This window comes from Thunnus albacares, chromosome 18, assembly GCF_914725855.1.
Source record: "Thunnus albacares chromosome 18, fThuAlb1.1, whole genome shotgun sequence".
Lineage (NCBI taxonomy): Eukaryota > Metazoa > Chordata > Actinopteri > Scombriformes > Scombridae > Thunnus > Thunnus albacares.
In genome coordinates, this window is record NC_058123.1 from 19,986,830 (window position 1) to 20,014,316 (window position 27,487).

The following is a 27,487-nucleotide window of genomic DNA, read 5'->3' on the forward strand; positions in this document are numbered from 1 at the left end:
AGAAAAGACAAAAAAAACAGAAAATTTACATGCACTCCCTTGCACTTTAAGGTGCAGTTAATTATTTGCATGTGAGACATCAGGTGGGATTTGCAGTTTAAGCAGAAGCACATACAGGAGTTGTAACTGTACAGGAGTTCAGTTTAAACCCTCTAGGCCATTGATTTGTCAGTTTACATGTAAACACTAGAAGCGGTTGAATTATTAATGAAAGTGCAAGAGATGAAAGCAGTTGAACTGTCATTTGAAAAGTAGCAAGTGAAAGTTGAAGCGTCAGTTGAACTGTAAACAATGACAGCATTGAAATTTCAGTTGAAGCTGTAGAGATAGTACAGTATGTACTGTAGAAAGTTTCAGTCAGTATGTAAGCAGTAAGAACAGTTGAAATGTCAGATTTTACTTATCAGCCCTCAAAACTAAATCCTCTCTCTCCCGCTCTTAGGTGAGTGCAAGTGTGGTGAGTACAGGCGCCACAGCAGGCGTGGTCATCTCTCCTTCTCCATCCCCGTCCTGCCTGTCAGCAGCCAGCAGCATAGACAACCTGACCACGCCCCTCAGTGACATCACAGCGGCCGGTGCCACCGGAACAGCAGACGGAGCATCTGGGTCCGACAGGAAGGAAGGAGAAAGTACGTACACACACATAAAAACACTCAACTCGTGTCAGGAGTTGGTTCTTTGAAATAAAAAAACTCCTGCGGAGACGATATGATGGATGTTGTAAACATGTGTAACAGTTTAGATAAACCTTCTGACATCACTGTGTCTCAGCAGCTCTGCTGGACATGACCATCAACCAGTTCTTAAAGAGTCTGGGGCTGGAACACCTCCGAGACATCTTCCAGAGGGAACAGGTACACACACTTCTAATTTTTGTGTCTGGAAAGAGACAAAAGTGAGAGCAAAACAGCGAAAGGTGTGAAGAAATGAAAGTGTAGAGAGTGAGGGATTTTTTTTTTACTTGTTTTAGTATTTCTTTTCCTTGTTTTTCCTCCATTTTACATACCTCATGTCAATTTTTCTTTTGCAATCATGAATGATAGCTGAGACAGAATAAGGTAGACAAAGTATGACAGAAAGAGGTGACAGACTGAGCAAGAGAGAAGGAACGAGGGATGTAGATAAACGCAGTGAAAAGAGAGAGAGAAAAGGAGAGAGGCTTGAGAAGAAAGATGAGGGGGGGAAAAAAGAGAGACGGGACAGAAACAGAAACAAAAGGCAGATGGGACAACAGATAGAGGAGAAAACAGACAATAAGAGAGACAGTAATAGAAAGTGAAATTGAAAGGTGACAGCTGGCTAAAGTCTAAGCACAGAAGTCAGCGTGGCAGCAATATGGAGGATATGTGTGTGATTGTGTGTTAGTGTGTTACATTTATTCTTGATCCCCTTGGAGGGAAACAAGCCTTTATTAATATTCAGATGGTGAGTGAGATGGAGGTGAGAGTCAGCTGGGTGTTGATAGAAAAGTACATTTATATTTCAGAGCATGAACGAGGACTCAAGAGTTATAACAAAGAAAAAGCAGATTCCACTGACTCCACATTATTACATCAGTCTATTTAATATATTTAATCATTATGAAACTACACTTCTACTCATTATGCTTACTGTGCTTGTAGACTAAAAACTAAAAACAAAGATCTCTCATATTTTAGCTGCACTGCTGTTATTAACTTATATCAACATACTGCTGTGTGAATAATCCTCCCTCTGTAAAGCCTCGCTGCTTACTTGTTAGTTTTACAAGAACATTAGTAGAAAACCTTTGTCAACATCAAGTGTGATCAAACAGTTTAAGCAAAAAAATGATGAGATCGGCTCTTACAACTATCTTGATTTGGCCCTTTCATGCAGAAAAAGTACAATATTTTGAAATATTGTAATGATTTGGTTGAAGAAAATAGCATAAGTTAATTATTTGGATATTTCAGTGAGATAGTGTTTTATAGAGGCAGATTGCCCCAGTGCTTCTTTTCCACCACTAAAGCTGCTTGCTTTTAACTACACGTTTGCATGTGCACGATGGCTGTCTTGCATATCCTGTGTCCGTTTCAAGCGTTGATCGTGCACGTCCTCAGAAATTAACGCAACGTGTCCACAAGATGCAATACGCACATGAAATGTAGGGGCAGTGTGGGGGCGGTATGAGGATGTGACAGGGTCAGGGTTCAGTAGGCACGAAAGCAGCAACACAAATGGTGGAAAGTTTTTAAGGCAAGTTAATAGACCGAGTCTGCAGTTATCGCATCTGTACGACGTGTTTATGCCGCTTCACAGTGGCAAATACGTTTGAATTAACAAAGTAGTAACCTCCTCGAGTGTTGCCATGTTTAGTTTTGAAATCGTGCTTCTTCTTCTTCTTTGATGTTCATGCAAATTCAAAAGTTCTATTCATGTCCTTAGTTCTGTGGTGTGCCCCCTAGTGGAATGCTCCAGTAACAGGACGAGTACATAGTACGTGAACAATTATATTCACAATGCAGCCGGTTGTCTATACAAACTTGTGGTTAAAAAGCAAGTGTATCTCCAGCCTTAGTTTGTTCTCATTCTCCTTTTTTAATGCTCGTTTTCCATTTGGATATAAAAAACCTGAGTGGAAACAGAAAATATGAAAAAAAAAAAGGAAAAACTCAAAATATCACAAAACCGTTTTTACGCTTGGCTGAAGTGGGAAAAGCTGGTGTATCAATAAAAGCAAAATGCAATGGAAACAGACTTGGCAAATAAATCATGATGCGCATGAAGCATGTGACTTGACATCACTCCAGCTTTGGCTCCACTGAAGAGATGAAAAATAACTGCAGATGAAAAAACAGCAGATCTGGAGCGATGAGGAGACTGTAGTGTTCCTCAAATTAATACATGAAACAAACACAGGTGCCATATTTCTGTCATGTTTTCTACATTGTTTTTCACCACTTGAGGTTTGACTGGCACTCTTATAAATACATCATCTTGTGGCACCCTCTTCTTCTGCAATGTGTTAACACACCCAGCTGGAAAATTAGCACCAACCAACTCCCAACATTCAAATAACAGTAGTGAGTGGGAATATGCATTAATTTGCTCTACATTTGAATAGAAACCTGGCTACTGAGATGAAATTGACAGCCAATGCGGACAACCTGGCTGATATATCGCTTTTACAAGTTTTGGATTTACAAAAATCTTCAGTTACTATTTTGCTCATTTCTGCCTGATGCCTTCAGCGAATTCTCCACAGTGTATTTTAGACTGTGATGATTTATACCAGCAATCGTGATCACAGCAAGACGGCAGAAAGTAGGTATAGGTTACCGTTTGAAAAACTGAGTTATCTCTGCCTCCAGCATGAATCTCATCTCGGTTCTCCTTGAACAAACTTGCAAAACTTTACCATCACCAATTTGCATATCAATGGCTTGATTACTGCCATCCATTCATTGACCTTTTCCTCATGCCTCTTTTGTCTTTCTCTCATGAATATTTGTCACACCCACTGTCTCTGCAGTATGTCTTAGATAATTGAATCCATTATCATCAATTGCTTTTCATTTTGGTGACCAGTTATGGTATGAGCCACCGTTGTCACCACAATCACTATTAAACCGTCAGTCTAAGTGTGTGCAGAATTCTACTACAGTCAAATATAGTCAAACATCATAATTTGATGTAGTAGTCAGGTCTGTAAGTAGAAGTATAGCTAAGGTAGCTACTGTAATTATGATCATTTAGTGTTATTTTACATTCTTTTGATGGCAGACGCAACCATCAGCAAGACTGACATGACTTCTTTGCTGTTTCCGGGCAGATTTCGCTGGATGTGCTGGCAGACATGGGTCACGAGGAGCTCAAAGAGATCGGCATCAACGCTTACGGGCACAGACACAAACTCATCAAGGGCATCGAGAGGCTGCTGGGAGGCCAGCAAGGTCAGGAAACACAGAGACACACACACACATATCGAGTGTGAGTGTGTACTTGTGAGCTCATAGGGAGGCGCAAGTGTAGGGAGATGTTGCATCAGATGAATCATATAAAAAATAAAATGAATATTCAGTCAGCACAGTTGATGATGGTTACACATTTTCAAGGTAAAGATGCGCAGTAAACCTGCCTCTGCTTTTAGAAACACTAAGCAGATGATGATCAGATGTTGTCTCAGGTGACCTGTACACCAGATTCCCTAAAATGTCGGTGTCGTCATTTATTCTTCGTTTGATTCATCCTCTCCTGACTCGCATTCATTCAAAATGTGTGTCGGTAGGTGCAAACCCGTACCTGACGTTCCACTGCTCCAGTCAGGGCACCGTGCTGATCGACCTGGCACCGGATGATAAGGAGTTCCAGTCTGTGGAGGAGGAAGTATGCAAACACACACGCTTCATTTCATTCATCATCTTCATTTATACATAGACACTACACACATTTAGGTGATGGTGGTTATTTTTTACCCTCAGTATATACATGATATTCTAGCAGTCTGGACAAATAATTTAAGAAATTTAAATTTTGTGCTCGTGCGTTATTTGTACTTGCAACCATCTGGTTAAGGACACACCATGCAGTGTCACCACAGTACAGCAGCTCAGTATGCGATGCTCCACTGACTATACCGCTCTTGTAAATGAAACCAGTAATTAAAGAAGACAGCAGATATCAGTCTGAACGAGTTTAAAATTAATAAGGACTGTCAGACGTTAACAGAAATTTAACAGGTAATTTAAACTGTAATTTTTATTTGAAAAATGACTGACATGAGGTCTCTCCAGGCTGCGCTTCTAATATTAGAAAATGTAGGTTACAGTAAATGCCTTATTTTATGTTATAGACATCAGTAATTGAAGTTATCAGAGATATACTTTTACCACAGGTATTTTTAAAGAATCTGCTCTGAATGAATGAGTTGCTGTTCTGCAAGCTGAAACACCAGATATGAAAAAGAAAAAAATCAAACAAGCTTAAAGTTTGCATTGTTACTCGAGGTGGTCACTGAAGATCGCTCTCTGAATATGAAAACACTCCTGGAGTTCTATGCTAAAAAATGACTCATCACATCAAGTCTCCAGAGAGCGCTATGAATCACACCAGATATTATTCACGATATGTGGAAATAAATTCATTCGAATTTTTTTATCCCAAACGTTTTCCCTTTTTAACCTTTCAAACCTTTGCGTGTGTGTGTGTGTCATTTTGATTGTCTTCTATATTGTTTCCTCCTAAGCTACAGAGCACTATCAGAGAACACCGCGATGGAGGCAACGCAGGCGGAGTCTTCAGCCAGTACAACATCATCAAGGTGTGTACTCAAAAACACAAACACACATATACAGACACACAGACCAGTTTTGTTGTTTTTTTTTTTACCACAAATAAGGAATTTTAGATTATGTGTCTTGTTTGACTTCTGCAGATACATTTAAATTCTTATTTCATGGCACAAGTGACGCTTTTCTCTCTTAATTTCACTCTTCCTCCCTCCGACTCTGCAGATTCAGAAGGTGGTGAATAAGAAGTTAAGGGAGAGATACGCACACAGACAAAAGGAAATCGCAGACGAGAATCATAACCACCACAACGAGCGTATGCTGTTTCACGGTAAATAAATTCATGTGATACAATACAGAGCAGCATGGTGGGTTTCCCCATCATATACCATACAGTGCAGATGTAATGCTAGCATCGTTACGGTATATACGGTACATTTTTTACATTTATTACATAAATAGTGTGTTTCAGGATGACAGCTGAGGATAAATTTTGAAAAGTTTGTTGTTGTTTTGTTCGTAAACTTTAGTTTTTTGACAAAAAATACACCAAAATCTGGTTATTCTCAAGTTGAAGACACACATCACAAGACTATAATTTGCACGACCTCTTCATCATCATTAAGCTTTGGTGATCACATCTTCACCGTTGCTTCAGTCACTTCCTCTTAAGTAAAACGCAACACAGGCTTCTGCTTCAAGGTTCAACCATTCATGTTCTGAGATGAACTCTGACTACAATGTCGTCATGGTTGCAGCCCGACTGTAAGCTTGAACAAATCCCATTAATCTTCCATGTCCCCTCGCAACCACAAGTTTCAGCCAGGGCGACGCCCGCAGGACCGCAGCCGAGTTCTTGTTTCTTTTAACCTTTAAACACTGTAGAGAAGAAAATCCCAAGAAGTCATAGCTTCTGTGATGCCTGAAACGGTTTATCTGACAAGAACGATCGTACTTTGTTGAGAGTGTCTTAGATCGTGGATTTCCCACGATAACGCTTAGTCAGTATCTGGATTTCTCTACCTTGTCTGCATTCTTTATACTTGCGCTTTATTTATTTATTTGTGATTCACTGTCTGGAGATGTGAGCTCTTTATAAAAGTGTAGGTGTACCTATCATAGCGGAGTCTTAATGTAGACATCTTCACAGACACTACTATGTGTTTTCATGATCATTTTTTAACTGATTATTATTGGCAACTTGCATTTGGGGACTCCTCCAGTGAAGGCTCCAGAAAATGAGTCAGATTAGGATATGTTGTATTTTTTAAAGCCAAAACAAACCAAGTTGTGTTGGAAAGTTTCCAAGTCCATAAAGAAAACATGTCCGTATAGGAAGCGTCCTCGCTGTGGAGGCCTGCAGGCAGAATATTGCAAGTCTGTGCTTTGTGATTATCTTAATACAGATGAGTTTTTCATTCTCTTGCCAGGCTCTCCCTTCATCAACGCCATCATTCATAAGGGCTTTGACGAGCGCCACGCCTACATCGGCGGCATGTTCGGCGCCGGGATCTATTTTGCAGAGAACTCCTCCAAAAGCAACCAGTACGTGTACGGGATTGGTGGAGGCACAGGATGTCCCACCCACAAAGACCGCTCCTGCTACGTGTGTCACAGGTGAGACATCTTATTAGAGTAGGCAAAATGAATTGACTCCGCCGCCATGGTAACCGGCTCTTCTTCTTTCGTTCCAAACCAACTAGAAATCATATCACTTTACTTTACGTGTGACAGGAAAGAACTGTAGCTGTATCTCAATTACAAAATCCTAATCCTAAACAGGTTTTATGCTGTGAGTTTACGCAGATTTTTAACTGTGCTGTTATAGTCCCACCATGCATTGCACAAAGAAAAAGGAGGAGAAACTCGCAGCTTTAAAGAAATAAAACATAACTTGGATGATCATGAGAAAACAAAAGGTTTTTTTTGTTTTCTTGACTTCCTCTGCATTCGTGGTATTCCAAAGCAGCAGTTCCATTGACATCCATTGGTGCTTGTATCATTTCCTGTTACTACAAAACAGTAAAGCACATTTATTATTTGTATACTAATTGCAAAAACAGTATACTATGAGAGTTAGAATATAGTATGTACTGTATACTATTATTATGTAGGATGGAAGTGGGACACAGGCAGAGAGAGGAGGGATTTGAGAACCTTTTATCAGCTGGAATCACTGTTGTTATTGCAGGTAGCAATAGAATATAAAGCATATTATGACGTGGAGTAAAAATATATTAATAAAACAAAATTTTGACCTTACTGTTGATAGCATCGGTGTGCGTGTGTTTGTATTCCAGGCAGATGCTGTTCTGCAGGGTGACGCTGGGTAAGTCGTTCCTTCAGTTCAGTGCGATGAAAATGGCCCACGCCCCCCCTGGACACCACTCTGTTATAGGACGGCCCAGCGTTAACGGACTGGCGTACGCAGAGTACGTCATCTACAGAGGGGAGCAGGTCAGTACACACACATAAACACATGTTATTCATGTCTGCATGTCTGTTAAACACCTTTTGTGACATATTGTTGTATGAAATAAGAAGAATGTATAAATCCATTAGTCATTTCCTTTATAAAATAAGAAGAAAACGGTGAAAAATCACAATTCACAGAGGCCAAGATGACATCTTGTGTTTATTTTATGATGTTCTATTAATCCACTTATGACTTCAGCACTAGAAATAAGCCTAACATTTAGTTTCCTCGTCCACAGGCTTATCCAGAATACTTGATCACCTACCAGATCGTGAAGCCGGAGAGTGTGGCCGCTCCCGCTGCCACCGCTGAGCAGAAGTCCTAAAACACAACCACAGCTGGATCAGAAGATATAGTGGACTAGAGGCACTCTCTCAGAGAACTGAACTAGAAGGCGTTTCAAACCTCTGACCCAAAATAAAAGTCTCCAGAGCTGAACTTGAGGTGGGTGAGGTTAAGTGTGGACCAGGTGCGAGACCCTTGAAAATGGACCCAGACATTTCTAAGCAGCAGCAGAAGAAGAACAGGAAGATGAGGAGGCAGTGTCTTTGAGTTTTAGGGGTACAATACATGCACAGTCCATAGCAGCAGAATGCAAAAATCCATCAGATTCTTTAATTAATTGGATCTAATTCTGCAGAACAAAGAAATGGTTTGATCCACAGTTCTGGAAGTGTATCAGTAAGCCAATTTTTTAATTTGCAGGGCCTCCAGCTTGATCCTATAAAAGCGATTAAGAAAACAATTAGAACAAGACACAGTCCAAAGCAAAACAAACACTCCTGATTTAGCACCTTTGCACTGCTCGTGTATTCTACCCCGAGTTTTTAATGTGTTGTTTTGATCGTGTCCTCTTTCGGCTTCGTGCATCATCCGCAGCTAAACAATACCCTGAGGCCACAGCTATTGTCGTGCTGAACAGAACAGAAATCATGCGAGGCTGATGCGTCTCTGTATGTCTCACATCGTCTCTGTTGTAAACAAAGAAAAAAGATGAAATGAGTGCGAGCGCAGACGAGTGAAAGAGATTATGATGGACAAATACCCAGAAGTTAATAAGAAGAAAAACAAACAGGACACTAAGAGACCACAATCCACTGCTGCTACAGTGACGGCTGCAGACTTTCCACTACAGTCCGAACAGGGACCATCTTCAACAGACCAAACCAAGTTCATATCAGAGCTGCTGCAGCCGCTGCCAGCAAAACAGTGAAGAAACATAATATGGTCATCACTTATAAAGGCATTTTTAGGTTTACGTTGCCAGATAACCCCAATTTTTCAAAGGTGTTTGTGGAGCGGAGTTGTGACAAGTAAGCAGCAACCACAGATGCCATCAATTAAGCCAACATTCCCTGAACATACCACTTTTTGAGCCCTGCTTTCATTTAAATGAAAACACTTATGGGAAAATTTGTCCCAATTAGGAACAAGATTGTCACAACAAAAAAGAATTTGGAGGCTTTCCCATTCAATTTGATTGTCCGTTTTGAAGTGGTCATCATAGGAACTGCATCTAATAGAACTTCCACATCAGCTTTGACGGTCAAACGTGGTGGTTGCTGCTTGTTTCAGCCCAGTTCAGATTAAAACAGTCCAAATTCGCTCTTTTACCAGAACCAGGAGGACCACGAGAGACCAGACTTGTGACACTGTCACATGTTCATGCATATACACTGCACACAAACTTGTTCACACACTGAACACTCTCCTCTTTTAATTACAGCTGCATTTGGCAGCTGAAACTAGCACACTGTTGGCTCAGAAACAGTAGGTAGAGTTTGAACTTCAGTTCCTAGAAAAGTCACTAACGCCATGTTTACCGACCCTGAGAGATCGGTGATCTAATACACCAGAGGAGCCCAAAAAGAGAGATAAAAGATGAAAACATTAATTCAAGCTTCCAGAGGTCTGACTGGAAAAAAAATGGAACATTATTCTCTTTTAAGCTTGGTGATTAATCCTGATTTTGTCTAGTGCAGCTTTACATTTACACCTCTGTCATTCATTCAGTTACATCTGAGGCATCTTTTTGTTTTGTATCTGAATGTCTTTCAGATCCAAAATTTTCCCTGTTGTTGTTGTTTACATGAAACTGCTGCCTTCCAACCCCTTTCCTCTCTACATGTAACCCCTTGGTGGTTGATGCCCCCTAGTGGTGCGACAGAGGAATTACAGGCTTGCAGCAGATGGAGTGTTAGTACTATTTATTTGTGTTTTTTAGTCATATAACAGGCATTTATTCCATTTTTGTTCACTTCCTGTCATCTTTTCTTTATTTTTCCCTTATTTTTACACTCCTGAGTTTACAATCCTCAAACATGAAGCAAATGTGAAAGGTGAGCTTAAGTCATTCAGCCGGCTGGTCACAGGCTGCAAAAAGATATTTATATAGTCAGGTATCTGCAGGTTGACTGAGGATGATGATGAAGAGGATAACGGATATGTTGTATATGAAGATGAGCTGTCACACATCTGTTTGTGTCAAACCTCATAACAGCAAGATTAGCAAACTCCTCACACTATGTACTGTAAGCTTGATTTTATTTTACTATACTGACTATGTATTTTCTGCTGATAGTTTATTTGTTCTGTACGTTATTTTTTAACACTGTACACCACACGGGACCACATACAGTTTAGTGTCTTTCATGGTGATTACTTCAGATTATGTCAAGCAATGCTGAAATCTTGTAAAACGGAAACAGAAATGCCCTTAAAAGGTTTTGAAAATGAACAGATTGCTTTGAAAGTACTCGCAAAGTCATTATGATACAGTTTACCATAATCAGACCCACATACATGTGATTGTTTAAAGATTTTTAAACATCAGGCATTAGTCAGGGATGGGATTTTTAAGAATTTGAACACAGAACATATCGAGAGTTTGATATTTGCTCTCTGTTTATCCTAACACTGTTAGCATTACAGTGTCTACCTGTCAAACTCAGATTTCAGCTGATTTGCGCTTCATTGAAAGGTGAAGATGACGTTGGTCTGAGCCAAGTGTGAAACAAGCATTAAGTCCTTGTTTAGTGTGAAGTAAGAGTCTTTCTTCAAGTGGTTCCAGTGAGAGTTAAGTGGCAGCTCAAAATAGCCGCCTCTCTGACTAACAGACTAAACCTTTTTATCAGATTATTTTCAAGCCGTGAAGTTTTCACACTAGAATTTTTCCCTCAGTTTTGCAAAACCATCTGCAGCCCACATTTGATAGTAATAGTTCATCCCAATAACAATGAATGATAACATACATAATTTATGTAGCAGCACATTTCAACAAATTACTAAGTGATTAATTACGGGGGAAATGAAAAGGAAATTAATTAAAACTGAAATAGAAATGAAAAGACGGAATAACAACCGATGACTAAACTAGAAATGAGAAAATGGATAATCTTGAAATTAAATGATAATGGAAGTTTTTTTTTGCAGGAAAAACAAAAGAGTTGCAGTGCAGGGACACAGTTAACACAAATGTAAAATCCAGTCTGTTAACTCTTTTTTTAGATGCGCCTGAAGATCAGATTTTTATCTGCCTTGAAGATCAAATGGGAAACTTACATTTCTCTAAAAATCAATGCATAATAATCAAATGATTGTTTTTGCAGTTCACAAAATGCCCAGATCTTGATCTATAAAGCTCAGAATAGAGTTTTAAACCGATTAATGTCACTACAGGCAGCATGGGACAAAAAACAAACAAACAAATTAATAGTTTTTTGGAAACCAGCAAAAATTTTGTCATTTTCCTGTTTTTAACACCTTTTACATCATCTTCAATCAAACAAACTCTGCACTAGAACAGAGGTTTCAGATAAAGTGGCAGCATCACTGTTGGCTCTCAGAACAGACAGAGCAGGTGGAGTTTATGGAGTTGACCTCATTAAGGTCAGCAGAACTGTATGATTTATCAGAAGAGAGCTGAGGCTTTGTTTTAAATGAGACTGTAAATAAACTAACTCCAGAAGGGCCTTTTAACAGGTCTTTTATGGATAATTTTGAGTTTATTTTTCTTGGGTTTTTTTCCTTTGAAAGACTTTTCAAAGACTTTTTTATGTGATAACTGTTTGAATCATGTTTTAGCTGATCTGTCTCTACTTATCTGTCTCAAGGGCCAGTCAGCCATGTTGTTGTAAATAGTTTGGAGCGCTGTGTGCGAGTGTGTGTGGGTGCGTGCGAGCGTGTGTGTTCAGTCAGTCCATGTCTCACCTTCTGACCTGCCTTCTACCAAAAACCACCAGTTTAATTAACACATTTCCTCATCAGTTATGTTTGACCTCCTGTTGTACAGACGGTTGTACAGAGCTGCTGACCAGCTAACACGCGGAACAAAGAAACTCCTTCACTCTTTACAGAAGAAAATCCTTAATAAAAGAACTTAACAAACTGTCTTTTTGTTTTACTTGAGCCGAAAGTCTTAATTAGTTACAAAAACATGATTTTAGTTTGAGTTGAACATCAGTTATTAATCATCTTTCTTCAGTATTTACTCCTTTTTTTACCTTTTTTTTTTACCTTTTTTACCACAAACGACAGCCTCCACAATTACCATTAAGTTAAAACAGCACCTCTCTAAAACAGTTTAAGCAAAAAACCAAACATTCAAACGTTCGTGAAGGTGGGATTTATTGCAGGGCTGTTTCACTAGACTGTATTGGGTTTTGGTTGGGTGTACCTAATAAACTGGCAATAGAGTTCACAGGCTGTAACCTGCACATGCATGCAACTAGAACTGAAATTAGCTAACTGATACTATTTTACTTTTTTTTGTTTTCTGACCTTCCACTGCACTATTTCTCTGTCCAACTGCAATCTGTTTTGATAACTGTACTTTAATGAGACATCAGGCTGAACTGGAGTTAATCAACAAATCTATTTAGTGCTCATTGTAATCCAGACACAGAGAGATCTGGCAGACCAGGAGGTTTCAACTCAACATTTAAAAATAACTCAGGACATTTTTTCTCTCATCTGAGATTAGGGAGGCACTTCAGAGTCTTAAAACTCCAATACATCCTGTTTCCTGTAGCTTTCAATTGATTTCCTGTTTTTGCTTGGAGATGAATGGCCATAAGGGTGAAACGGTTTGGCACCTCAGCCAATCCGAGAACAGAAAGAAACACTGCGATTCATCAATCTAAATGTTCATCTGGATGGTAAATCAAGATGGTGAGAAAAAAGCAGAATCATCAATACCTTCACAGATAAAGAGTGCAGATCATCCTTTTTCGTTATCCATCTAACCACTGGCAGTTCTGGCATATTTAAACCACAGGAGCCAGACTGGAGCAAGCTGTTTTGCCAGAGGGGCCAGTTCATTTCACCTTGAAAGATGCTCATCTTACCAGTGGTGTGGTTGGAAAAAGTGGGGAAGCAAAGTGTGACAGATTATATAAATAAATAAGGTGTAAAACAGTCAGATTTGTAGTTGTATTGTGTCAGTGGAGTATGGAAGTCCTGGACTGCCAATAACAGAAAAAGATCAATTCTCATCACCAACTAGAAATGTAATTTTCCATTTGTGTGCACAGGACATAAAAACAGATTTAAAATGTCATTAAAAATGAATTATTACTGACGAAGTAAAATGAAAATGAAAATTCATTTGAACACTTGGTGGCATTTTGCATCCAATAAGACTTTTTTAATGAAAGACATATTGACATGTCGCAGGTAGACAAGCACAGGTGTAAATAATAAAATTCAGTGTCAGGGTCCTGGTGTTGTGCATGTTGGCTCACCGTCACACTGTCATGGTTTATAAGAATAGGACAGAGCCGTAGTTTTTACTTTTACTATGATGTATGTCCTATGATGTACTGTCCTATTGACTGAAATGTACCAATCAGAGAACAGCATTCCACTGCTCTGGTTTCCTGCAGCCAGGCTGCCTTATCTGTGGTCAGTATTTTAATGACTGGAAGAATCCTGCCATTATTACAATGACCATAAGAACATCAATTTCCATTCCATTAAAAATGTGCCAAAATCAGGGGACACACACACATACACACACACACACACACAACAGTCTACAAGTCCTACAGTATCATCTACACTCCACATGTATTAAACCAACTGAGCAACCAATAAATTTAAGAAATTATTGCATTTGCCTTATATATACCTACAGTCTATAGACAGCAGCAATAACATATTGTAACAGCTGTAAAGAAAGACTAGGACAGCACTACAAATTGACTTTTTTAATTGCCACACTAATGTTTCGGGCAAGATGCCCTTCTTCAGCATGTGCACTGGTAATTACACAATCAATAGACACAGGTGGGGCTAATTATAAATGTCCACAACTGACACAATAGGTCCATCCCAGCAGGGGGAGCCACAAACAAATATGATGTAGGTTACTGACAGTGAATAAAACAGTGTATAGAAAATAATAAATAGAAGGAAAAAAAATACGAATTATATTAAGTTCATAAGAAACCTATGAAATCTCCTCATTCAACCCATTGGGAATGAGGGTGTTAAGGGAGTGTATCCAATACGCCTCCCACTGAAGAAGGATTCTGTCCCTGTTGCCAACTTTCCATGGCATATTCACTGTCTCAATGCCCATATAATGTAGTTCACTCAAGATGTGGTTATGACTACAAAATACGTTTTGTTTTCTCAACATAATATAAATTACATGGGCATTTTAACTGGTAAACCACATATTTAGTGTTGCATGTGATTCTGCCCCTAACCTTGATGTCAACACCAGATTTCGGATTGGGTGAATTGATTACCCTTAATCATACAATAACAGTGTATACCATTATGACAAGGAAAATTTCCACTAGGCATCTGAGACAGAAAATCCCAGATGTCTAGGTGGAGTTTGAAATGCGCTTGCAATTTGGGGGTCACTTTCCAATATACGCCAATGTCTACTCGCTACTTGTTTAACTGACTTAGATATAAGACAAGACCTTGCATTGGTGTCCAGATGACCTTAGAGGACCGGATAAATTGGAGAAGCAAGTCAGAAAGTTAGAGTGTCACAAGAGCAAGGAAAACTTTATTGACAAGAAGTAAGCATTTGTTCTCAAACTAACTAATGCAGTGGTCTTATAACAGTTGTGTTGGGATCAAATTTGTTCTTTCATGTAATGAAAGCATTTTGAATTAGCTGTGGTCAGCCCACAGTCTTTAGGTAGACCAGTGAGGAACGCATTACAATAATCTAACCAAAAAGGGATAAACACCTGAATTTACAAGACATAAACACATGGATTGTACATCTTCAAGCATTTTCCTGAGACGATAAGTCTGTTTTGCTAAATATATTTTTAGGTTGATAAGTATGTGTGAGTGACATGGCTCAGAATCAGTCTTAACACCCATATTTCCTGCTGCAGAGTCAAACACCAAACAAACATTATGTTCAGAATTTCAGGTTTGTCATTAAGCAGCAAAAAGTTGTTGGACGTCCAATTGTTCCAGTTATCTTTAATGTAATCATCAGTGATTTAACAGGGCTGAGAGATGAGACTGGGAAATGATAAAATCTATTTTAATTAAATGAGAATAATAGGTATTTTAGATAGTAAATGGGTTCTGGCTGAAAATACCACCCTTGCTGTTTAGGAGGACTAAAAGGAACCATCATCTGAAACAGGCTAAATGGGGACAATTAAATGATCTCACCACTGGATGGTGCTGCAGACTAAGACCTTATCTGAAAATACAAGGATGCAATGGGTTTTTGGTATTTTTAATGACAAAGAATGCACATGCTGTACATAGATTACCTATTTGTATCACATTATAAAGGATTTATGTTAGAGAGGATTTCTTGTTGATATCAATTAAAGCCGAATTAGAGAGCTGCCAGCACTTGAATGCAGAGATAACAGCAGCAAAACCCAACACCAGTTGTAATTCTTGTATATTTTGTTGTTCTTGCAAGTGGATTTCTAATTTTATTTTTAAAAATCCTTTTTTGTTTATTAAATTTGCTAAATTGACTCTTGGAATACTGGATTCTGCATTTTCAGACACTTTTCACCGATTTTTTCATTTAAAAATCTGTTATTAATTATTTGCATCCACCCTCAATAATAAATATGACATGCCGCAGTTTGTCTTTGACTTCTGAGAATCCACTTTTTAAGTAAAGTGTAATGTATTAATTAGAAAGTGTTATTATAAGAGGGGGAACTTCAGTAAAAATCCCCTTTTACTTGTTTTGACTCTATTATCTTATCAGTCTGTGTTTACATGAGTCATTGTCTGATGTTTTGTTCCACCTTGAACCCACATTTTGCTAAATGCTAAAGATCTACTGTACTTCTACAGTACGTCTGTGTATGATTTTATAAAATCCTACATTCCCCATAATGCCATGTACAATGTGAAGTTGTTATGTTGGAGAGATGAAATTATTCAATGTCTTAATTATCATATGATGATATGTATTCATAATGTATATTTGTTCAGTTTCACACTCTATCATACAAAGAAAGCACATACAACATAATTAAGAACATTGTTTATTCAACAGTGGATCTTCAGTAATAAATAAATGCACAGATCATTCATTCCACAAGAAAATTGAGGGAAAGTTGTTTTTCTTTTTTTTTATATAAATGTCCAAGTGGAGGATTGATATTGCCATGATGAGTAAACAGCATTGACCAGACAGAGAGACAGTCAAGACGGATGGACTAACACAGAGAGACAGACAGACAGATAGACACAGACCACACAGATGTGTACAAAGTATTGCGTTTTTCACTGATTGGCTCTCTCTCTCTCTCTCTCTCTCTCTCTCTCTCTCTCTCTCTCTCTACATGGACAAAATGTCTTTCTGCAAAGTCTAGTCAGTCTATCATCACCATGATGTGCAAATCAATCATAAATTATAAATACAGTATTGCATCACTTCAAAGTGCTACAGAGATAGGTGCCAACAATCTTCAAAAACGGAAAAAGGTTTGTTTTCTTTGAAATCCTGTGTGTGTGTGTGTGTGTGTGTGTGTATGTGTGTGTGTGTGTGTGTGTGTGTATGTGTGTGTGTGTGTGTGTGTGTGTGTGTGTGTGTGTGTGTGTTTTGTGCGTACATCAGGACTCAGGTATAAAAGCGACCGTGGTTGGACTTTGTGCCTTTGGATGTCTAGTACAGAGTGTAGAGCTTGGACTGGTCAAAAGCAGAAGCAATACAAACATTGTCTCAAATTCTGATATTATGAGGAACTGACATGATGTTAGAAAGTCCTACAGAGTCACTGTCGTTTTTTCTTGAATGGATTGTAAGTGCAGTATTGCATGACCTCAAAGCGCTACAGAGAGAGCTGTGGACAATCTTCAAAACAGAGAAGGGTTGTGGTTGTTGTGTTGTATGTGTGTGTACATCAGAGCACTCTGAGAAAACTGAATGTTATTGGATTATGGCCTCAAGGCTCAAAGCTTTCTTCTATTTTTCTCCATCGCTCCTTGTTTTCAGTGAGGATTTAAAAAGTGAAATCAATGGCAGATCTTAAGATTTTTTCTTTTTTTTGTACCTGGGTTACCCTAATGAAGAAGGACACTGTTCTTTTAAGCCTATTGTTTGGTTAGCAGAGTGTTAAAATAGCCATGTTTGGATGTCTTGTCTTTAAAAATCTAGCACAGTAGGATGGATTTGTTAAAGAATTGGAGGATGAGAAAAATATTGCTGTTAAAAATCCTCCAATTTGCTCCAATTTAAAATGTCATTTTAAGTGAGCTGGAATCCAAAATTGCAGGATTATTTGTAATGTATTTAAAATAACCTGAGTTTTCATTATTTCACTTTCATTTTTTTAAATGTCTATTCACTGTTTTGGAAGTCTGTCTTTGTTGTTGAATCCACCGTGAGTCTGAGGCCTAATATAGACTCACACCTACTCATGTACATTATGTGAGTGGAAAGAAAAGCTTTTGCTCTTTTGACATTGTGGAATAAGAATCTGTACTACACTGCTGAAATGTGGAGATTTTTTTTTTTTGACAAACATTCAGCAATTTGCTTTCTAGCAGCTAAGAAAAAAAAAAAAACAACAATTGCTCCACTGGCACAACCAGGGTCGCTACTGTTGTAAATCCATGGGACACCTGTATGATCAAGGCACAAACATCTTAAAGGACCATTCGCTGGTGATGCACATTTTAGCCCATTCACCAAAAAAAAAAAAAAGACCATATTCCAAAGCATCCTATAGGAGCCAGTGTTTTCAATTCATTTCAGTACGCTATGAAAATAAACCTGCACAGAAGAACTGAAACCAATATCTTCAAAGTTAAACGCATGTTATTATTATTAATAATGGGTTTAAATATACAAAAATGCCAGCATGGTCCTTTAAGTGGCTGTCTTCCAGGGCCACTGTGCTCTCTGAACTAAAATGAAAATCCAGGAGAAGACAATGCCGCCACAAAATGTCCCAAAAGCAACATGTGCTCAAAGTTTTTAGCAAAAAGAGACTGACTGAACTGTTGTGATGACTTCATCCTCTCATGTTTGTTTTTCTCTCAGCCCTTTCATTAAAAATAAAAAGGTTTTTTTTTTTGTGATGTAGCAGAGGGAGACGTGACGGAGTTTCCTAGAGTGTGTATCAGGGGCCTGCAGAGGGGTTTCCCAGTCCACTTGCTAGGGGCCCTGGCCTTTATTTGGCATTTCGTTTTATTTATTTAGCCTCTTCAGCGAGGAGATGAGGATCCGAGGAGAGGAGGGGAGGGGGGGAGGGGGTTTGATGGGGTGAAGATGAGAGGCAGAGATGAGAAGAGGAGGAAGAGGAGGAGGAGGAGTGGAGGAACATAAAAGGATGAAAAGGGGATGAGAGGAGAGGAAGGTGTGTGGGAGAGACAGAGAGAGGAAGAGGACGTATGAAAGACAGGAAACTCCGGTCGGATTGCCGGTGGAGCACCTGTCACTGAAGAGGCTCCTGCTTTCTATCACCCTCTCCTCCCCTCTTTCTTCCATCCATCTCTTTTGTCTGGCAACAGGAGGACAGCCAAAAGGGAAAGAGCGGGTGCTTAAAATTCCTCCTTCCTTCCTGTGTCCATCTCCTCTCCTAAAGACCTGTCGTCTCCATAGCAACAGACCCTGTCTTCATACTGAGCTTATTCAGTTGGTAGTCATGAATGTGTGTGTGTGTGTGTGTGTGTGTGTGTGTGTGTGTGAGGCAGAGAGAGAGAGAGTGTTCGCTGCTCCTCATGCCTCTCTGTGTCAGTGTGCCTCTGTGCATGTTGTTGTTGTTGTTGTTGTTGTTGTTGTTGTTTCAAGGAAGAGGGTGTATCTTCAGTAAACTTTAGTCCAACACTCGGTCCGAGCTCGCTTAATGAAACAAGTTTTAAAAGCCAGTTCATTTTTGGTCAATTTGAATTAAACTCATGTTAAAATGGAAGGAGCGTTGGCTGGTTTCTGAGCTAAGAAAGTTTGTTTTTTTTCAGTCTTTGAGTTTTAAATCAGGCACCGTGACGCTTCTCACCTCCCCGCCCTGGAAGCATGTACATACTGCAGCGGTCAGCAAAGACTGACAGCTCTTTCAGCCAATGGCAGCCCAGTCTGTGCTCAGTCTACTTTGTCAGAGGGAAGGAAGTCTCTTGTGATTGGCTGTCCATCAGCAGCCTGGGGAGGTCGTGATGGGGCTGTGGTGCAGGTAGGCCGAGTTCACCACAGAAACTGGGAAGTTGAAGATGAACGGAGAGGTGGGCGTCGCCGTGGTCGAGGTGGTGGTGGTCGAGGACTTGGGTCCGAGCAGCGGGCTGGCCGTGGCGGCGGCTTCGGCAGCGCACGAGGTGGCCAGGAGCTGCGACTCGAACTGCAGCAGCTGACCCATGAAGCTGAAGTTTGGGGAGATGATGCTGCGGCGCCGGCGCACGAACTCGAAGGCTTCGTCCAGACGCACCCGCTTCCTCTTCATCAGGTAGGCCAGGCAGATGGTGGCGGAGCGGGAGATGCCTGCTTGACAGTGGACTAGGACTCGCCCACTGGAATCCCGTACTGAGTCTGAGGAGAGAGAGAGGGGTCAGAGGTCAGAGGTTTCCATTCCAGAGGTTTTCTTTTTGCACAAACATTTTATATGCCCCATATCCCATTTATTATTTTATTAGTGTTGTCAGTGTTGTTTTCAAAGTGAAATTTAAGTCGGTGATACCAACTTTAACTTAAATAATCAGTAAACTGAACTGACTGTTTTCCTGTTTATTTTCTCTCTAAGCAAAAGGCTCCAAGCATGTTTGCAGCAGTTCATTCTAGGTTGAGCTTTTCTCTTCCATTCAGTTAAGTTTTTTAGATAACAAAGACACTATTCGAACTCCAGTGGCTCATGACAGAGACTGTAAATGTCAGTCTTCATGCAAAAGGAAGCAGTACTAGGGAGCAGTTCCTCTATGCTTGCAAAGCTCCTCCCCGAAAAAAATGTGAAAGCTCATGTTAGCTCTTTCTTTACATGTCCTTGTTCAAAGATAAAGAACAGTTTACCACTGTGGTTCGGTGACACCATGAACTTTAACTAACGAATAAATAAACTCAGGTAAAAACAAACTGTCACCTCGAAATGTAAAAGTTCTACATGACAGATACACACTTCCTCTCCTGCACACTTTCGCAGCTTCCCCCTCTTTGTGTAGTCAAACCAGTAACTAACCTCAGAGTGAGAAAGCAGCGAATCACATTTAACTGAAACACGCAAGTGCAAACATTTGAGTCATCAGCCTCTCTTTCACACTTCCTCCCTTGTCCTATTTATGTCTCTCCCTCTCTCAGTATGTTTAGACGCATGCTACGACTCTATTACTGTGAATAACCAGATTTAGGTAATAGCTTGATTAAAGCGTTTACAGTAACTCAATTTCCCCTACAACCTCAGTGTGCATGATTAGTTGGACGCTCATGTTAATGTCCCGGAGCATGTGTGGCGGCCTGCAGGAAATTAGAAGCACACAATATGAGGAAGATAATGGAGGGGCTATATTTATTGTTTTTTTTTTTTCATGTTGATGAATTTAATCTAATTTTCCACCACTGCTGGCTATGCTGCTGTTTGCATATAAAATCACTGCTTTGCATCTACTTCACTCCATGACCTTTGTGGCACACGAGCAGAATTAAGACCTGTAAATACACAAACCACTCGCCCATTTCTCACTCTTTGTGTCTTGCTCTGCTTTTCAGATGTCTGTCATTTTTATTTCACAATCTCTTTCTTACACACACAGATTTCAGGTAACTCCACCATAGCGTCTGTTCACCCGGTAACAGTGGATGAGTCAGAATCTGGTCCCACAGCAGCTAACTATGACGCATACCAGCACCTACACACACACACACACACCAGAGTGCACGCTCATGAACATACACTCACAGCACAGGAACCACACACACAACAGCATGATATGCTGAAAGCACAAGCACAGCTCACACTCGCTTGTATTATACAAACAAACACAAATCAGAAATCATGGTGCGGAGAAATGATTGATCGGAATATTTTCTTCATTCCAAATTCTATCTTCTGTCTGCTCCTCAATCATGTTACGACATTTTGTTCTGTGATGGATTAATTTGATCTTGGTATGTTTTTTCTTTCGTTTTCTGCCTCTGCTGAGATGTGTGTGATAAAGGGCCACATAAAAATAGTAATTTGCAACAGATTCCTATGAATCAATGTCCGCATGGACAGAAATAATCTGGCACATGAAAGTCTTTCCATTGCTGCTCTCAGGACTATCTGAAGGCTCTTTTCTGGGAAAATTCCTCCCAAGAAGTGACGTGTTTTACATTTCAGGTTGCTATAAGATAAATAGAGGAGGAGGGCGTAGCGTTAGCAGAGATGAGCTACCATTTCTGACAAATCAAACTGCATCAATGCAAAATCCAAAAGAAGAAGAGAAAACACTGTTTGATTGACAGGTGATCTCTCAGAGGTGACAAATAGAAGCAATGAGATTGCAGCACACAAAACAAAGACATACCATGGTTTGGTAGATTTTGAAAATATTATAATATTTACCTATGTGGTTTCATAAAGTAGGTTTATTGACAATATTTAGCAAAACAGCTATTTTTAAAAAGGTATTTCACATGTACACACAGACACTGTGACTGCTTGTACAAAAACATCCTACAAACAAACTTAACCGAGATCAACTCTTTTGATTTTATCTAAAAATTACGTGACCTCAAAACGAACCACATGAAGCGCAAAACACGCCATAGCCTGAAGCAAGCTCGTTTTATTTGTAGCTATTCACCATGGGAATGCATTCATCTCCCACACACACACACACACACACACACACACACATACACACAAACATCCCACACTTACTCACTGACCTATGAACTCGATAGCCTCCAGGAACCAGCAGCTGATGTCTTCTTTGTGGTTGTCCTCCACAGGGATACATTTGTATTGGTACACCCCCTCGAAGTGGTTTGGACAGTCGGACGACACGTTCAGCAAGGCGGAGATTCCTATGGCGTCCAAAACCTCCTTCTTTGAGGCGTGCAGAGCGCTACCAAGATACAGGAAAGGCAGGATCTCAACTGGTCCACCCTTGACAAAAGAGAAACAGGACGATGATGATTAACTAATTATTTCTTTTTTAATCGGCACTGAGGAGTCAGATTTACTGTTCTGAGGCATCTTTGTACATTGTTTATTGATTCATTCACCCAAGTAATAACTCATTCATTCAATCAGTAGTCATTGAGTCCACATTAAGAACATCCCTTGACCCAACCAAACTTATCAGCTAGTGGAACCACGTTGGACGGAATTCACTTAAATGAAAAACAGCTTACATGATGAGACAAAGAATACTCTGTCTCAGTGTGCAGAAGCAGCCAGATACCAGATGACTTCAGCATAAGCGTGACCTCGCTTAAATATTTTGTTAATCACATTAGCCACACTTATCATTGGACAAGAGTAGCTTATTATCTGTATGATTGATGCAGGGTCGTTCGATACGGGCCATTTAGTTAGTTATTTATTTCCCCATATGGAAACACAATTACCCAACAGTCTTACTGTTGGACCTGAGTGTCTGCTCCACTGACCAGTGTCTCCGTGTACCACCCTTAGAATTAAATGGAAATATCAGCATGTTTTTAATGCACCAGTGAGAACATTCACCACTCTGTTGTGCCTTGTAATTATACGATCCACTTTATGAGTGGAGACGTACATCTGAGGAAAATTCTGAACAGTAACATTGCCCCAGAAAATCAGTTCCCATCAATAACCGATGTGTGATGTGTGCTATGGAGTCAGAAAAACTGTAATGTTCTACTGTGTTATGTACAGTGCATAAATTACATACTCGCTAACATAGAATTGACTGAGGACATGAGGGTTTATTTTTAGACTTTTTGCAGAAAGGAAGCATCTGGTGGAATGTTTGACCTTTCTAGTTTTGTTGAGTTTTGATAAAAAAATATTAATAACGGTAACATTTAAATCCCTAGACAATCAAAATATAAACACTTCATGGTAAGAAAGAGCTTTTATGACATTAATACAAATTGCTGGGTTAGTATCTGTGCAAGTCGCAAGCTGATGTTTACATGTTACAATCCAATTTGGACCATTTTTGCTTTTTTTTTTTAAAAAAAAATATCTGATGTTTATTTTATTCTGATGTCAGAGTGGAAGTAGTTTTTCCCCCGAGGGGGCAGCTGGTTGGTGGTCTATACCGGCAGTGAGTCTTATTGACGAGGACTCTGTCTGTTTATGTCACTGCCGCTGACGACCTCGGTACTGACACAGCGTCAGGAAATGATCAATACTGCTAAGAGATGTAATGTGAGGAGGAGGGGGGCGGAGGGCGAGAGGGAAAAAGCAAATGAGATACTCAGCTAGCTATTTTACCCTGTCCATTATTTCTATCCTGCAACAGGAAGCTGGTCTATTCTATCTGTAGCCTATTTGTCAAACAAAAATCCACCTGACAGTGTGGCCATGACTCGCATTTTTCTTAGAAAACACACAGAGGCCGGATTGTCTGCATCTCTCTTCTCATGCGTTCCAGGGGAATTAAACCCGAACCACATGTGACTGTGAGAGTTGCATAAAATCTGCAGGCTCAAACAACAGCAGATCACTGACCAACAAAACAAGGCCGCCCAGGTCACAGGAAGTGATGCAGAGGTGAATCAATGGTAAGCTACGTATGACCCCCAGGCCGGACATATCATCAGGCAATAACTCATTTAAACAAGGAGTGTGTTTTCAGACAATGCTGCTTTTTTCCAGTATAGCCTAGAGCTTCAAGAAACAAGTTTGTACCACCACGTTCACTGGTTTAAATTCCCAGACTGGATGTGAAAAAACGGTTGAATGAACATGGGAAAGTGAACAACAGTTGAATTGCCCTCGAGCAAGGCAAATAACCCCCAGCTGCTAGTGTGTTTGCACTCAGGAGCTCTCACATGTGTGAAACTGAAGTTGACTTTTGCCGGATAAGAAGCTGAAACAGGTGTTAATTAGTTGAATTTGACACCGGTGAATGTCAACTATGTTATTTAAAGCATAGTTTTTTTTGGTGAGGGAGGTTTGAGTTCATGTGTCTGTCTGTGTGTGTGTGTTTGTGTGTGTGTGTTACCTGGTCATGGTGTGGAGTTCCACAAGACGAGCAGGCTGAGTCGATGCTGGACTGGCTGGCGAGGGATGGTAAGGATTTGGTCTTCAAACAATACTCTGGGTACTCTGTGAAAAACCTGTCATATCCACCTGAAAAAGAGACATCACGATTAAATATGATGCATTTTATCCACTGCTTTGCTCTACAGAAAGTATAGTGTACCTTAATCTATTATGCAGTGTTTTAGAAATAATCATATGGTAAAATATGAGCACCAATGGCAGACTTTAAGAGCCTTTTTGTTTGGGGTTTGTGTGCATAAAACACATTAGAAATGTCTGCTTAAGTACAAAAGAAGCATGGCAGACCACATTTACATCTAAGCACAATCTGCACCAGGATTTTCTCCTCTGCATTCAATTAGTGTGACATAAAGTCTGTTAAACGGATCCCTGACTTACTCTATCCTGTATCTGCTGCTGTGGATTTGAAACAATTTCATCATCCCTTTTGTTTTGTTTTTTTTATACATCTGCAGGCTGACCGCTGCTCTCTGCACCTCAGGGATCAAATCAGATTAACTGGGAAATGTCATCTTTATAAGCTACATACATACACTCCTGTGCTTCAAGGCGTCTGCGTCATTAGGGTGCACACACACACACACGCACGCACACACACACACACAAAGAAGAGTGCGCCACAGCTTGCAGCAGCATTGGTTTTCAGATTTCCTGAAGTCTAAATATAGTGTGGTGGGTAAATTCAAGCGTTGATTTTAGATTTCACTGCTTCTCTTCTGTGATTGACCCAAAGCGGACTCTTTCTGAAATGATGTGTGTCCTGTAAGTCCCTCCGGTTTGATGTGGCTTCTACGCATCAGCATTACCTCATTCACTCAGCTCACGGCCATTGGTCTGTGTGTGAATGTGTGTAGCTGTGAGTGAGTGAGTGAGTGAGTGTGTGTATTGAAAAAAAAAAAAAAGAAGAAGAAAGAAAAATACACCAGTGCATAAAAATAGAGCAGGCACAGTCAGCAGGATATTTCAATCTCTGGTTTGAATGAACAGCTACTAAAACAATACTCACTATCTTTATGGAAACAATAAAACATTGATTATGTTGAAATATTAAATGAGCAAAAGATAAATTGGTGGTGTATGTATACATACCATAATTAGACAAAAACATATTATATTTATTATATCCAAGCAGGTTTGCAGTTATTGTTTTCATCATTTTTACTAAAAAGCATATTCAATAATAAACACAATTAGTATTAGAATATAAAGCACTTGCCTATTGTTTGTAAAAAATAAAATAAAAAATGCAGTAATGGTATTGTAAGCTGGTGTTAACCCATATAAAGGCTGAATCCAAGAATAAAATACACATTATAATGCATTTACTTACATTTACTATTTGTGTTATCATTATTATTACAGTATTATGTGAATCTACTGCACTTGTGAAATGTATTATCATCATTTTATTGTATAATTTTAAGGTTGAATTTAGGAAAAACGACCATTTATTACTAATATTACAATCAAAAGCTTCAATGGACCCATACAGAGGCTGAATCCTGAAATTAACTGATCATATTTGTGCAACTTGTACGTATATTTTACCACCATCGATGCAGCTGACCCATATAAAGGCTGAGCGTAATAATGAACCACATATTTACCTTTGAGCAGGTATATGTCCGTGCCGGAGGAGTCCCTGCATAGCGCGTTGAGCACCAGGGTGACGGTGCTGTCCTCCTTCACCGTCTCGGAGTCCGGCGTCCTCTCGTCGTACAGCACCACGGCGGAGTACATCCCGGAGCGGAGGCGGCTCCGGACCTCCTCGTCCCCGGCCAGTACCTGCTCCAGACTCAGCACGGAGCCCTTAGCCCTGCGTCGGACGATTGTGTTGCAGCGGGCGTTGACTGCGCCTCGGATGTGTCCCGCGCTGAAGGCGAGAAACGAGCGGCAGTCCAGCAGCAGGCACTTGGCGCTGTCGTCCTTCAGGAGCCGCTTCAGCAGCGGGCAGTCCATATCGCACAGCTCCTCCATCGCACGTCGTTTCAGGCTGCGTGTGTAGGCTTCACTGTCGCTGTAACCTCCTGTATCTCTGTCTCTCTTTCTGTGCCTCCACCGCCCTCCAAACCTGGAGAAGGCGCACGGATCCTGCTGTGGATTCCCTTTGCGCCTCTCCTCTATCCGTGCATCTTGTCTCCAGTGGAGCGCATTGTAACGGCACTACTTTTACGCACAGTCCGGCCACCTCTTTCTCTCTCGCTGTCTGAGTGTTTCTCATCGGGATTGTTTCTCTTTTTTTTAATGAATGGGTGCATCGCGTCACGGCGGAGGTGACGTCAACCGATAGCAGCCTATCACAAAGCGTCCAGTTTCTCGTCCCCTTCCCTCCTCTGCCGTTCATTCATAAAAAAAGACAAACATCAATGAAACGAGAGTCGATGGGGATGGAGATTGGACTCTATAAGGCGTGCAGTGGAGTTTGGCACTCGTCATGCCTTAACCAGCTCATGACCACATCTGAATGATCATTAGTATTGTTATGATGAAATAAAGGAATTAAAGGGATTTCAGATTAACCAGTTTAAAATTCAGGGATAAAAAAAAACATGACCCAGTTTAAGTAAGTTGTGTGTGCTAAATACACAATATATACACAGTGATATTCTCTGTTCTCAGTGGGTTGCAATATTGTAGTCATTTTATATTACAGAGGGATCCCTCCATGTTTTCCTTATACATTAAGGATGTCCTACTGGAAAGTCCTCTGAAACAAATTCATTATTCTGGGCTATATAATTAAAACTGACTAATAAAAAAAAAGCATTTATTTGTGCAGAGACATAGTTGGGATGCTCATTTTATTCATAATTTATATAATATATATATTATTTTAAAAATCACAATAAAAGTGAGTCAAATACCCCTGTAGCTTAATGTGAAAAGATCAGCTTGTGCTGAGAATGTGTGACTCTATGGTACTTTTTAGCTTCTTTTCGGGGATTTTTTTGGTTTTACACCCACAAATTTGGTGCAAATTCACTCTCCCCTCTTTCATTAAACCTTGCACAAGTTTTAAATGAAGAAACTCTCATAAAGTCACAGCCCAGCAGCAAAAGTCAAACAGAAAGTTGAACTTGTGAAAAAGCATCTACCGCAGCTGAATCGGATAAATTTTCTCA

At 40.0% G+C, this 27,487-nt stretch overlaps 2 protein-coding genes across 4 annotated transcripts in view; one reads left to right on the top strand and one right to left on the bottom strand.

The window, feature by feature from the left end:
* Nucleotides 1–12,112, top strand: part of LOC122968247 (poly [ADP-ribose] polymerase tankyrase-1-like) — an 82,790-nt gene extending 70,678 nt beyond the window's left edge. For 2 of the 3 annotated variants that reach the window (XM_044333299.1, XM_044333296.1), the window contains 9 exons: nt 443–629; nt 772–854; nt 3,794–3,914; nt 4,250–4,347; nt 5,207–5,281; nt 5,475–5,580; nt 6,680–6,866; nt 7,550–7,706; nt 7,964–12,112. In XM_044333299.1, the coding sequence (XP_044189234.1) occupies nt 443–629; nt 772–854; nt 3,794–3,914; nt 4,250–4,347; nt 5,207–5,281; nt 5,475–5,580; nt 6,680–6,866; nt 7,550–7,706; nt 7,964–8,050 (1,101 nt within the window). In that variant the 3' untranslated portion in view covers nt 8,051–12,112. The remainder of the gene's footprint in view (nt 1–442; nt 630–771; nt 855–3,793; nt 3,915–4,249; nt 4,348–5,206; nt 5,282–5,474; nt 5,581–6,679; nt 6,867–7,549; nt 7,707–7,963) is intronic. The other variant, XM_044333298.1, reaches the window with a different exon arrangement.
* Nucleotides 12,113–16,207: 4,095 nt separating this feature from the next.
* On the bottom strand, nt 16,208–26,582 carry dusp4 (dual specificity phosphatase 4). Its single transcript, XM_044334581.1, has 4 exons — nt 25,973–26,582; nt 24,304–24,431; nt 22,034–22,253; nt 16,208–19,702 (listed from the first exon to the last, which is right to left on the bottom strand). Exons 1-4 carry the CDS (start codon nt 26,340–26,342, stop codon nt 19,314–19,316), a joined length of 1,107 nt encoding a protein of 368 aa, XP_044190516.1. The 5' UTR covers nt 26,343–26,582; the 3' UTR covers nt 16,208–19,313.
* Between the last annotated feature and the right edge of the window lie 905 nt (nt 26,583–27,487).